The 14,990-nt window shown below is 35.5% G+C and overlaps 1 protein-coding gene across 1 annotated transcript in view; it reads right to left on the bottom strand.

The window, feature by feature from the left end:
- Nucleotides 1-1,197: 1,197 nt before the first annotated feature.
- The window catches only part of Clcn3 (chloride voltage-gated channel 3), an 82,680-nt gene continuing 68,887 nt past the window's right edge, over nt 1,198-14,990 (bottom strand). The window contains 5 exon segments of the mRNA XM_047551234.1: nt 1,198-4,162; nt 5,840-5,862; nt 5,865-5,914; nt 10,401-10,617; nt 13,212-13,610. Coding sequence (XP_047407190.1) covers nt 3,998-4,162; nt 5,840-5,862; nt 5,865-5,914; nt 10,401-10,617; nt 13,212-13,610 — 854 coding nt within the window. The 3' untranslated portion in view covers nt 1,198-3,997.

Here is a 14,990-nt window from a genome sequence, read left to right as displayed (position 1 = left end):
CTTTCTGAATTTCATTCTCAAGTATACTGGGTGCCTAACGACTCCCACTTGGAAGTCTAAAAGGCATTTCATATTTCACCGGATTATTCTAAGAGCCTTCTAGTTGGTTTTCCTGCTTCCATCCCTGCCGCCTTATAGTCTATTCCCAAGAACAGAGAAATCATCTTGTCAGATTCCATCACTTTTGCCTCAATGGCTTCTCATTTTATTAGAATGAAAGTCAATTCCTATGCCTCCCTCCTCAGGTTTTCACCTCTTTTCCTCCTGCCCTACCCCAACCACAGTGACTACTTGGTACTTCTGGAAACTGGCAGGCATATTCTGCCTCAGAATGTTGGTATATAGTATTTTCTCTTCTTGGAACACTTTTCTCACAGATGCCATCCCCTCACTCTCTTTAGGTTTTTTGCTGAAACGTTACTTTATCCTTGAGGCCCCTGCCTGATCACCCTCTATAAAGGTGGGGTGCATGCATGCAAAGATGCACACACCTTTTTCTCCATTAGAAAAACTATGTTAAGATGTAAATTTTTGCCCGATTTTGTCCACCTATATTAATGTGTGGCATGTAGGAATCATTTTAAGTTGATGAACTACTAGTATTCATCACCATATGACATACTACATATTTCTTTTCCTACTGGAATGTAAACTCCAAGAACACAGAATACTTCCTGGAACACAGTAGTTCAATAAACAATGAACACATAAGTGAATGATGAAAGAGCAATCCTAGACTCTTGGTGTTTTCCTTTGTACTAGAAAGTTTAAATATATTAGAAGACTACTGAAATCTCATTCAAATGTTTCCTACCACTTCCTTTAAGACAGTTCAATTAGCAAATTTCCAAGGTAACTTTTTAAAAGCATGTAAATCATTTTACCTGTTTTCTCTTCATGCATACAGCATGATTTTCTTAAATAATGACATTTTTTAGAGCGAAATGAAAACTTTCTGCAGAACTGCAACTTTCACTCACAATTGGGGAGGTGCTAGCCTATTGCTAGTAGCATGTGCTCCTGCTTTTCAGGCCAGCATCTACCCTTCTCCAGCCCCTTGCTTACAAAGCACAGAAATGGCTTTGTAACCTGAGAGAAGCATTGAGGCTGCCTGTACCAGGCGTTCTGGCCTACACCACATGGTGCAGCAGTACAGAGGGAGGACTGTCCACAGGTGTAATTAAAGGCCAAACCACACGTTGTCATAGAGATTTTAATGATTTTCTGATTAACTCATCACAGTAATCATTTCTACTGTAATGATATGCAGCTTTACTACACTAGTATAAATAAAAACAGATAAATACAGCTCTAGGCAACATCACAGATTAACAAACTAAGCATTCTTCATGAACCAAAACTGAAAACAATTATTAATTAAGAAGAGATGCTGACACCCTTGCCCATTCTCATCATACCTTCTCAAAAGGGTACTCAAATAAGGCGCTACACTTATATTGGTCAATTAATTTGCCAATTAGCTAGGCACATGTATTTCATGGTCTCCACTATTTCATCGTTTGGTTGAAAGCAGACAAACCTCAATGAATCAAAAAGAAAAATGGAACAAATAATACCAAAGAAAACCACTGAATGCATTAAAAGCACGGCACTTTTCCTGTACTTCAGCAGTAAGACACACCAGAGAGAGAAATATATCAAAGAAGAAAACTTATGCTTCAATATCCACCCTGAAATGTCAGTCTCTGAAGCAAGATGGGCAATGAAAGCAGGACCTGAAATCAAAAAGGGAAATGTGGAAAATAAAATCCATATGCAGTTTAATGCACAACACTATCTGGAAAACAAAACAAAACAAAACTGGTTTCTCCTTCGAAGGCTTGTAACCCAGAACAAGCAAGTCATCCATTAGCCATGCAGAGGGTCCACACTCCAGCAGTGCTGTCCACACTGCAAATATACTTGAGACCAGTTGAAGACATACAGAACTATCATTCAGAAATGACTTCACTCTGGAGAGCTAAAAGAACTCTGAAGGGGCTATGATAAAATTTGGAAGTCTGCCAAGGGAGGAAGTAATGAAGACAAAATACTAATTTTTGGCAGATAGCACAGCTAAGAACGTTTCATGAAATTCCTAAAATTTTGCTCAACTTTCAATCATCATCCTAATATGGCTTCATGATCTTATAAGTCTTCAAGATCATACAGATCTTAGTGATCTTACAGATCTTACAGGTATTATTAAGAACTAGGAAGTGAAGAATCACTTTCAAAATGTAAAATGGCTCATTGCCAGTTGTGTTTCAGAAAATGTCTGTCTCCAAAAATTCACTTGCTATCAAAATGCATAATCATGGGATATTTAGGCTAGTCCTTTGAGTAAACTGCCTTTGTCAATAGTGAATCAAGATCATGATTAAAACAGACATTTCCAAAACCAAAAATTCCAAGCATACTCCAGTACATTTAACTCAGCCTGCAAAACTGTGCACTGTGGCTATTCAAACATTACTGAACACTTCAAATATGGATGTGACTAACCCACAGATTCAAAGGTTATGCTCAGATTCTAATTTTCACTGCTACCTTTGAAATTTTGTTTTCATTTTGGGGTTTGAGTTTCTTAAAAAGGCTAACACTTTTGATTTTAATCCACAAAGCAATCTGTAGTGTTTTTAATTTTCCAGTTTGTGGGTCAAATAGGTCAGAAGACATAATCCAAGAGATGGCAGTGGAAGATCAGAAAAAAGGTTTATGTATGCACTGGATCACAGAGAAGTAACCACAAGCTCTTTTTAACCCTTGCTCCCATTGTAAACTTTGTTCATATATCCATATTTGTAAGTCTGAATTAGTCTATAAAAATCACATTAAAAAGGTAAAATTATTTAAGTGCGATATTAACTGATCTGTATTTTATAAATTTTAATCCATAAAAATATAAATAAGAATGGTAAATTTTTAAGAAAAGAAATATACATTTAGTGCAAGTTATGAATTACATTTCATCTTCAGTGTCAGCAGTGAGATAGCTCAAGGAAAGAAAAGAATGACTGATCTAAATTTCAAGAAAAAAAAAATTCCAGTGTTTTAACATGCAATTAATTCCAGATACAGCTAAACAGAACACTTCCTCCTTTTACTGTCAAAGCAGCAGCATTTTGTTTAATTATGCTGAACAGCACTTGTATATTATAGAAGTAGATTTAGAAATAGAAAATTTGCATAAGACCAGGTCACATTATCCATAAAGTCTGAGAGGAAAAAAATAAAAGAAAACTGCTTTATCCTTTAAAGTCAAGTTTCATTGTTTTGATTCTGAACCACACAGCACACAAGCAGGAGATTTCGTTCATGCTTCATTTGTGGAGATTTTACCTATCTGGCAGCCTTTGGTGTGGTGTGTGGGCACTGCTCCAAGCCTTTAGTGATGGTACAAACTACATGGTAATGGCACAAGAAACACTCCCTTCTTGTGATGAAACCTCAGTAAAATCACAGTACATCTCAATATGAGAAAGGACTGCTTCAAAAGGGTACACCAATTTAAAGAGGCTTTGTTACAGCTCGGGAGAGAGAGAGAAAGAAGAAATAAAAGGTCTTCTGGAATGTAGAAAGGTAATGCTTAGCTATATGATTCATGAATGAAACAGAACAGTTCTGATAAAAAAGGGCAAGACCTCGCAGTCTTACAGATGGCTCAATTCAAAGTAATCCCTGGAGGAACAGGGACCGATAGCACGTCTTCGCAACGCTGGAGTAACAGGCCAGGTGCTCCAGGGCTCCAGTGGGGTCTGGTTGAGACTCCAGCCTGCACTATCACAGCACATCCTCAGCTGAATGCATCCAGTGCAGAACAGGAGTCAGATGCTGCTCTCCAGGTAGACAGGGAACCTCACTCCTCTCCTTCTCTTTCTCCTCTCTCTCCCCTGACGATGCCGTCCTTTCCACCAGCATTATTTGCAAACCACGTTGCAAAAGCCGGCTTTTATATTTCCTTTTTTTTAAAGGAGAAAAAAAGTGGACGACTCCCTCAGGTTAAAGAGTTTGTGCTATTCAACAAATGAACTTCCTCTTCTGTTTCCTCTCTCTCCTCATCTATGGGATTCAGTTGAACATTATTGAAGCGGGGTCTTGGTTTGCCGTCTGGGCCATATGACGGAGGATATCTTTTTTTGTTATAATGCCAAGGAGGCGTCTGAAATGGATAAACAAAAGAGTGCTATTAAAATAAAGGGGAAAAAGAAAAAGAAAAGCTAAGTCTATACCTAAATCCTTTGTTGACAGGAATAGAGCAAAGCAAGCAGCCTGATTTTGTGTTTTCAAAAGTATTTTGCTGATACAGATGATAAAGTTATCTAGCAACCATCCTTTGATATAAAAAGTATTATGGCCACTCATAGTATGAGGTCCTTTCCACTGAGACTCTGAGGACTGGACGCCTCTTTGAAGTAAAGCAAATCTGATTAACGTATGCCAACAAAAAAGTAACAAAAAATGGGTGTAGGAAAGGGAAATGATACTGATCCCATTTGAGAAGGAAAATTCATTCCCATCACATCAAGACAGTAATAAAAAAAAGCCCATATCCCCTCAATACTTCATTAATTTGTTTAACTAAATTAACCAATTTTAAAGAAATAATTCAAGTATTGCCCAGTTGTATGTAGAAGCTTCATGAAAGCACATACAATTGAGATAAAATACATATAAGATGATCAACACAAAACTTCACTCCCAAACTTCAGAATCCCAAGAACAAATCTATAATATGAGCCATGTTTCTAGTATACTTAGCAATGCTTTCTTTTTTTGATTTTGGCCCCAATAAATAAGATACAGTGCTTTTATGAAAGTCTTGGGTGTTAATGCTTACATTAAAAAATAGGTGAGAAATCAAGAAGCAGTCCTAACAACTTATTACAGGTGAAGCAGAAAGCACGAATAAGTAGCTACTATATTATTCTGGTTAGTAGTTTTTTTAAAAAAGGATGCATGAAACACTTGTGAAATATTAGCATACAACAGAAATACATAATCAGTTGTGTACTAAAGCAAACGGGGACAGGTTTCATAGGACAATTGCAGGCCAAAATAATTTCAGGCATTAATTGCTAAAGCCAGACAATTTTTGTTATACGGTAAGATAATTCAAAATTTATCTGTAGTCATGAAACCACTAGGACATAAAGCCTGTTAAAACAATGACTCCCAAAGCTGCTTACAGCATTCTAGAGACATCACAACAGGGGCACATACATATCTACATACAATTCACTAATGAAATGGCAGGACACACACTCTGGGATGCAGGGTATAGCAGAAAAAGAACTGATGTTATGATTGCAAATATATACACATTATGCTATAGTTAGTGTGCCCATTTAAAAATCCATTTAACCATCAGCAATTCTAATTGCTAGGCTCAGTTAAAATCACTTAGGAACTTAGATTTACCACAAGACTACCACAGACTAGGAAAAATAAAAAAGAAAAAAGGTTTGGGGGTGATGGGGCAGACATTTTTAACCAGTCAGGAGTCTTCTAAGGCCAGTGAATCTCCTACAATCGACAGATTTGTCAGGTTTATTTTAAGCATGTCCAATAATATTTCCTCATTCTACTACCAAACTGTTTGCAGTCTTTATAACTAATGATTCTGATGAGCAATACTAACTTTTGCTTACTTTCTATGAATGGAATTTTACAAATATCTAATTTATCTTACAGACATGTGATTAGATACAAATGTAACTGGCAGCATGGTAGAATTTTTTTGTTCGGCAGGTATCTGGGAGAGAACTGAACAGTTCACAAGTTTCATGCCTCCTGACTTCTAAGGTGTCTAGTGAGGAGATCTGACACATCTAATCACCAAGGGGTCCACGTGCTGCTTAGTTGCTCGAGATGCTCTAAAATGTTCTTCTTTGTGATGATCCCCAAGACAATCCTGAAACAGATTATTATGCTAATAACTGTGTGAGAAATTAAATTAAAAGAGGTTCCAATCATAATGATAAAGAATGAGAGAAGAAAATAAAAACATGAACCATAGGAATGCTTCTCATGAACTTTAGAAAAATAAAAAGTGAAAATGATTAAAAACCCAAGGAAATGAAATGATTAAAAAACCCAAGTTCCTTTTGCATAAATTCTGTCTTTCAAAAGTGATGCAATACTGTTTTAAAATATTGGTGGCTTATTTTCCTTTCCATATTAAAGTCAAAATTATGAAAGCTCAGAATGAAGATGACCACACAAAAGAAAAATGCTAAAGAAACTTAATGAGACACAGCTATGTACTCTTCAGATTTAAAGATTCATTTCAATGTTCTCTCCTTAGAGAAACATATTTTTCTAACTTCTGAGTCAAGGCAGCCCACCAGTGAATCTACCCCACCAGTGAAGGAAGGCTTAGCTTTTAAAGACTCTGAGGAGACTGAAGGAGGAGCTAAAATTAAGGCATTGTTTACTAAGAAATTAATGCTGACCAACAAAATGTCTTCCTAATTTATAGGAACTGAATGCCACTTATTAACCCAATAAAATACATTAACAAGTAGGGATCAAAATGACATTACTTTATAATTTTTTTCTAAAAATAGATTATCAGTTAACCTGTCATCATTATCACATCAAAGTGATAGACATGAACTCTCATAATGAGGCTATCTGAAACTAATTAGACTGCTTTAATTATTAAAACAAAGTCTAGTTACTGGTTTTATAATGAAAAATAATAAATTATACTGCAATATATGGCAACACAAATAGCAAAAGTCAAAAATAAAAACTTAAGACTTGAAATTCTGGAAGCCTACACAAAATGCCCATCAGGATAATTAGGCATTTACTTGGTGATATGTTTAATCAACTTTTCTGTTAAATACTCTAAACATTCTATTCTGACTTCTTGAAAAACATCACCAGGGACCTTCAAAGCCCTCTGGTCTAATGTCGCTTATAAAACAGTAACTTAAAATGATGGCTAGTGTTGAGGAATCAGGGGGAGTAGAGAATTTGAAAGGCAGAAATAGGTTTTTCTGCTCATGTTTCCTCATTGTTTAATAAAAAATTATGGACTGATCCTTAACAATAAAATAAAATGAAAAATTCTCAGAGCATGGGAACAACTTCCCCCCACCCCAAAGCTCAGAAACTACACTCTATAAAATAAGCATTCAGGCACTAAGTAGATGATCTTTCACTAAATGTTTGAGGTTTATAATGGGAGAAAAAAAAAAAAAAAAAAAAAAGCTGTCAATTCACTTGATTTTATTGTTGGAGTAAGGAAATGTGAAAATGTGACAATCTTGGGTATTTAAATAGAATAATACCAGTTTAACTCTCACTTATGCTTTCTACCCCATTAAGTAGTTAATTGGTTAATTTCAGTTATGTTATTTATATTAGTAAATTCTCACAAACCACAGGCACACAATAAAGAGAATTACAAATTTATAAGGACTAAGTGGCAAAGAACTTACAAAATAATCTCTGTATTTACAAGAAATATCCCTAAAAAGGGAGAGATTCACATAGTTCCTCCTCTCTTTAGTTAACAAAGTTGATTTGAGACTAGTAAAGCCAGGTTTGGTGCTCTTTATTAATTTAGGAAGCAGAGGGAATCAATGCAAAATGCTGTTTCTTTTTGTGCTAACAAGTAATGATATAAGAGTGGCATAAACCAGCATTTCCCAAAGTATGTTCTTCTGCTCATTTTGCCCCACCAAAAACTGACTGCATTTTCAAATAAGCTTGGAAAAATATGGTTCCTTTTATCCTCTATCTGGGAATCAAAGAAATCAGTATTTTTAAACTTCTGAGGAGTTTTACAATAAAAAAAACCTCACCTTTTAAACTTATATGGTCACAAAGCTTTTTTTTTTTAGTAACTCCTAGTAACATCCTGCTAGTCTGACAAGACTAAAAAATTTTTTAGAAATTCTGCTAAATTAAAATATAAAATGTGGGTTATCAATATTTCACTGGTATGTTCACAATTTATGGACACATTTCCCCTTGGTTCTGTATTCCTTTCCCCCTTGCATCCAAGGTCCAAGATTTGTTGTGTCTCTTCCCCCAAATAACTACTTTCTACTTCTAGTTTCCACTATCAACTTTCAAACATTAAAAGCAACCAAAGTTCAAACTCTCCACTAAAACCAGAAGACAGGATTTCTTTTCTGGGTTTAAATCATTTAACTTTGAGAATAAACATCCTACCATTCTAATGAAGTCCCAAAAGCTACCTCCCCAAATGATTTCTTTTCTTTCCATATATATAAATCTATTTTCTGTGAAGGACAGAAATAAGGAAATATAATCAAGGTAACTGAATATATTACCTTAGAAAAAAATTCAACATTTTTCATAGAAACAAGCAGCCTCAGATAAATGTTAAATTATCTACCTCTACTGACTTCACTGTTTTACACTTTCCTTTAAACATTTTTCTTTCTAAATCTATGCTGCCAAAAATTCTGGGAATTAATCAACATGGCCTAATATGAAAATCAGGCCATGTAGCAGCTTTTTGCTCATAGTTAATCATAACTTAGAGAATAACATTTATATTTGTTAGTACAGCAATTGACAAATTATGTGAGGTATAGAGAATAGCTCAAAAATAATTTCTTGTAACAATGCAGCTTAGATTCCAACTGAGTCATTTAATAATTAAAAGGGCCCAAGGACAAGCTGTATGAAAAGTTACCCATTTAATTAATATTTATTAAGGTTTTAAATAATAAAGTTTGGTGCCATTATTTTTTAATTAAACAATTTAAGCAAAAATAGTAACAGTAATATTGTATTACATACATCTCTCCTGTTTTATCAATATTTAATAATTCTAAACTCCCTCCCTTAATTAAGAGTTTTATTCCTTTAATGATTTATTTCATTATTGAAGTTATTTTAATTAGCACAGTGGAAAAACACCAAGTGTAGATCTAATTCTCCAGCTTTCATTTACACAAATATAAATATTATTATAATATTTCTATTCTAACCCAAAATGGTATAGTGTATTGGCCAAGACAACGTTTAGTAGTTTAAGAAAACACAGAGAAAGAAGGTAAATTTCTATTAGTAAATTAAAGTGTAAAATAGTAGCAAGAGATTCGATTCCGTGTTAAACCTCTCTGAGCTCTAATCACTACATCTATAAAGCAGGGATATGACAATCTACTTTGCAAAGTTAAATGTGAAAATATGAAGGTGTTCAATAAATAATTCACTTCCTGAATTGTTCTTTTTCTCTCCTTTTTCTAGACAGAGGTCACATGTTGTGCACATGCTTTGTATAAAATGTTATTAAAACAAACTTGCTGTGATTCTTTTTAGAAAACATTTTTTAGATGTTGGCAGACCTTTATTTATTCATTTACTTATATGTGGTGCTGAGAATCGAACCCAGTGCCTCACATATACTAGGCAAGCACCCTACCACTGAGCCATAACCCCAGCCCCTGCTATGATTTTCTAAGCGTCTAATACAATGTCAACCAGCTTATACTGATCAGGGCCATACATCATCCTGTTCATACATAATCCTAGGATACCCTTTGTTTCCCCTTTCTAGTCTTTCTATTACCTGCTTTCACGTGAAACAATGTTCTTAAGACTTCTAACAAGGATTAGGAATAAAGGAAATTCAGAGGCCTAAAGAAAGAATGGTTGCAGACACAGTCCCCAGGCCCAGGAAAAGAAGAGAGCACTGACAATGAAGCGGGTGGTTTGCTGAGCCACCCTGTGCACAAAGGCCCCACAGCCCTTTGACATCTGTCATGGACAAACACTGGCAGTTTAAGCATAAAAGGCAGAAAAATAAATCACCAATGTATACATTATAAAAAGTACCTGAGTGTGTGAGTCATTAGCAGTTTATGCACAAGGTTTGTGGATGAAGGAGGTGGACAGGAAGGAACAAAGCATTTGTCAAAGGACATTTTTAGCTTAATTTATAACTTTCATTTATGTTCTGTCTTTCATTATATGATAAATCAAATATTGGCTGAAAGAGTAAGTAGCAAATATCTAGAAACTTATAATTGTACTAAAATCTATACACTAAAAATGAAATACTCACAAAAAGAAAATATGTTTCTGCAGTGCTCCACACAGGTTAGGCACACTACTTCTCCAAGAAAGGAAATGTTCTACGCTCATGTTGGAGATGTTTCAGCATCTTTCCAATTGTGAAGTACAGAATTCTTGACAAAATCTACTTTATGTTTTGGCAAATTGCAGGCAGCTGACATGTTACTTTTTGATAAGTGTGAAATTAAATTGACTGATTCTGTTTTTATAACCATACTAAGTCACAGACTTCCCCATTTGGGAGCTGCTTCACACTCTCCCCTAAGAGCATCCCACTCACATGGATCATAAATTCTGGTTAAGTAAACTGACTTCTGTGGTGCCAGACTTACCCATTGTGAGTTACAAGGCACTGCCTCAGACCCAGTTTTCGGAAGATATCCACCACAATTTCCATTGGGGTGTGGTCTGTCACTGTAAAAGGACTCATGTCAAGGATACTTCGAAGTTTTAATGGCCGAGGACTCTCTGCTGGAAGAGATGGGGTGTGTTGTGCAAAACACACCCGAGAACTGCCAACGATACCTTCTTGTTTTTTTCTGGCACTTTCTAAAAGGAGAGAAGACAAAAAATTCTAAATGGGTTTTGTGTTTTTATAGACAACTCATTTATTTGGAGATAAATAATAAGTGTATTTTATGACTTAACATTTTTGTGTCTTCTCCTTAATCAAGGAAGGAACCAACTGAAAAATGATCTAGTAATTTCTTTTCAAATCAGGATCTATTCATGACCAATAATCTTCAAGTAACTCAGATATTTTTGGCATAATTATATCATGACACAATTTTCTTTTTTTTTTTTTTTTTTTTTTTTGGGTGCTGGGGATCCAACCCAGGGCCTTGTGCTTGCAAGGCAAGCACTCTACCAACTGAGCTATCTCCCCAGCCCCACACAATTTTCTTTACTGAAGCTAAAGCTGTTTTCCAACCTTGGAAAATAAGGACACATGTTTGAAATATGGAATTTAAAAACCTGTACACATTCTGAGAGAAGTGCATTATAGGAATCCGTTGTTGAATCAAGTCTATGTATGCTGAATATCACTTACTCTGTATTGGAGATAAGACCAATGAGTTTCTTCCTTCCTTTGCCTCTGTTATACTATCTACTCTTTCTCTTTTCTGATGTTAAAGTGTAATTTTCCAGATGACTCATAAGCATTACAGATGGGTTGAAACCATAATTATGCTTGCAGTGGGTACAGACTGACTTTTGGGATGTCTTATTTGTAAATGTTCTGTTGATTTCTCTACCTATCTAGCATGTATTGCTTCCAATTCTTCTGTCCTGTGAGCTTCTTCCACTCCCACCTTTGAAAGTGCTATACAAGTAGTAGCAAAAATTGAGAGAACTGTAGAGACTACCAGGAGAAGGAAACCCCAAAATGTACAGAATATGCAAATAAAAGTCATTCAGCTTCATGTATCTATTTTAAGGCAGCATTATTCCACACTGTATGTGTGTAAACATGGTATTTGTTTTAGTGAAAACATTTTGAACATGAATTTTGCTGCGAAAATATTTAAGCCAAAATACCATCGGTCCTAGATTGAGAAGCTGATACTACCATTCACAAACACTGAAATACATTTTACTCCTTCTGATGACTAAAGGCCTTTATTTAACTGTGCCATAATATGTCCAAGTACCCAGGCACTAAGTGAGGAGGTTCTAATGGCCAGTACTTAAGAGGACACCTTAAAAGCATCATCATAGTATGTAAAAGGAAATGACATATCTACAAAACTTAGTGTATGGATCTGTTTTTCCAGCAAAATGTTTAAAACTTTACCAAAATAATGCTGGTAAATATTTAGGGTATGTTCTAAAAGTCATGTGACTAACATTTCTGATGTCCTGGTATCTCATATTTCTAAAGTGCCTCTACTCCCTAAAATCAACATTATCTCTCATCCAATATTTTTTTCTCTCAAGACAATGATAAGACCTTAAAACATATTTTGACACAGTCAGCAGGGATATCAATTATTCTTAATTTTAGCACTTCGTTACCTTTTAGAAATCTGGATTTTTTTCCTTTAAATTTCCAAATTAATTCTCATCTTTCTTTTCTTTAACTGACTATCAGTAAAACCCAGAGAATGAGAAGTTAAACAACAAAGTTCTTTCCTGACTAGGTTTTGTCACCAAAAAGTTTGAAGCTAAAACATTTGAATATAGTTAAGTCTGAAAGCATATTTTGTCATCTGTGGCAATAACTATTCTATTACTCAAGCAAAAGCAAAATCTTTGGAGTTACAGACTGCAAGTCTTTGAAAAATTCTTGCAAATATGTAGGCTTTTCCTAAACTGCATGTTCTCTGTAGGATCTTTTTTCCCCCCTTTCCTCCCTCCTCTCTCCAATAGCTGCTGCAAATTGAGTTTCTAGTATGAGTTGAGTAACAATCCCCCCACCTACACTATCTAGTCTTCTTTTTCAAATGGCATGAGAATTATTTTATAGTCCTTTTGTACGAACCACAGAGATAAACTGGACAGGAGGTGACATGCACCTCACAGGGATTACTACTGAGGAAATACCAAATACTCAACATCTCCAGGTCAGGGTCCTAAATAAGCAACTGGGATATAGCAAAGCAATGGCTTAGGGTTTCCAGTCTTTATCACTTTTGGGTGTCAGGAGGAATAGGGTTCAGATGGTGTTGAAAAGATTAAAAGTCTTAGCCAGGAGCATGTCTGTAATCCCAGCAGCTTGGGAAGCTGAGGAAGGAAGATTGAGAGTTCAAAGTCAGTCTCAGCAAAAGTGTGACACTAAGCAACTCAGTGAGACCCTGTCTCTAAATAAAATACAAAACAGGGCTGGGGATGTGGCTCAGTGATCAACTGTCCCTGAGTTCAATCCCCAGTACTCAAAAATAAAAAAGATTTAAAGTCTTACTGGCCTCATCAATATTGCAAAACTATATCCTTTCACTTAAATTGAAAGATAAAACTATATTTAGCAGAAATACAATCCATTACGGCATAAATTCATTTCCTGCAGAACATGAGACTTTAAGGGATATAAATTTATACCCTTTACCCATTGCAAGTCCAACCAATTAAACTTTAGTGGGTTCCTTTCTTCAAATCTATTGCATACACAGATAGACAGACACATGTATTTCATAAAAGGGTACCTATTGCAATTGTCAAGTCTCTTCTGAGGGCAAATCCCACTAATCTCTGAGATTCTTTTGACATTATGACAGGAAAGCCATTGTAGCTAGTTTCATTAATCATATTTTCTATATCATCCACTGTCATATTATCCTGTGTGAGGACAGCTAGAGGAGGATCATTCCTTCGAGGTCTCATGACATCCGCAGCCAGGGTGGTATGAGTGAATTCTTCTTTCGCATCCAAGAAAGGGTATCCGTTTAATCGGATGTGAGCTTCATAAATGCCTTCTCTACCAAAGGCATCTCCAACCCATTTACTGGTCATTACTGCAGCCATAAGGGGAACAATATATTCCAAGCCTCCAGTAAGCTCAAAAACAATAACCACCAGGGAGACAGTCATCCTTGTGACACCACCTGAAAAAAATGAGTACCACTGTTCAGAAAAGACAGGATCCTCACCATTACATGTGACTAGAATTTTGCACTAGATAGTGGACACAAAATCGTAGCTAGAACTTAATGAAAAGCATCATCATCAAAAACTACTACTCTCTTAGGACAATAATCACTACTTTTAATAAGACGTAGAGAAAAAACAATCTTTGTTTATAACACAGAAGCCTATTCAAATTACATTTTAAAACCTATTCACCTAATATATATATATAAAATCGCAGATGACCAACTAAAACAATGTTGCCACTTTGGTCTACTGCTGTAGCAAAAACACAAGTTCACCCTTAGGACCATTTACATTAATTTTTTTTTTTTTTTTTTTGCAGTGCTGGGGATTGAACCCAGGGCCTTGTGCTTGCAAGGCAAGCACTCTACCAACTGAGCTATCTCCCCAGTCCCTACATTTAATTTTTAAAAGAATTCGGTGAAACATATCATGGTTTCCTTATTTGTTCCAACTACAGATTAAGCTCCTTTATGGGTAGAATATCAATTTTTAATAAATTTCTCTCCTCTAAATTATTTCAAAATTAGTAAGATATTTTGATGCTTGGGATCTGTATTCACAAATATGCCCCCTGTAGGAAATCACCTATTCATTTACTCAAATCACCATTCTTCACTATCATCCTGATGTTGATGCTTCCCTAACCCACATCTTTCTATTTACTGTGCCTTTGTTCCACATATTTCAAATTCTGCATACTATATCTTATTGTTTGTCTTGTTTTTCAACTGTGAAGGCTCTGGATGACCCACTGTCACAGAAAACACTACACACATAATACCAAACTCCTCCTTCTTCCTCAAATATCCTCATTTAAACTTCCTGACCCCAATTCCTGGCACCACATTCTTCTTACCAACGTAAGTAGTCATTCTTGGCTTGTCCCTTTATTTCAATATCTAGACTGCCACCTAGTCCTAATTTCGTCTATGAAATATCCATTTATTGGTTTCTTTTTTAGTATTGTCACTGTTACCAGCCTAGTCTAGACCCTCAAGACTTTGCTCCTTAATTTTAATATGACTTTATGTTACTTCCTCTACTCCAAGCCCCATTACCTTTAATCCACTGTATAAACCATGTTCCCAAGATAGTCTTTCCTAAGTACTACTTTATACAATGTTGTTTCTTTGCTCAAAAACCTACATGGGACTAATCGAGTCTCACTGTACTAAATTTAAACTCCTTCCCCTCCTCTTCTTTTCTTTTTTACCCTACAAATAGAAGGGAGAAAGAACCTTCTATATATTATGTATCTGTATGTATCTGCTCTGTACCAGGCATGTCCTACACAGTTTACAAGGTTTTTTTTTTTTTTTTTTTTTTTAAAC

The sequence above is a fragment of the Sciurus carolinensis genome, chromosome 4 (genome assembly GCF_902686445.1).
Source record: "Sciurus carolinensis chromosome 4, mSciCar1.2, whole genome shotgun sequence".
NCBI lineage: Eukaryota > Metazoa > Chordata > Mammalia > Rodentia > Sciuridae > Sciurus > Sciurus carolinensis.
The sequence above is the reverse complement of the archived record's forward strand: the minus strand, read 5'-3'. Positions and strand labels throughout refer to the sequence as shown.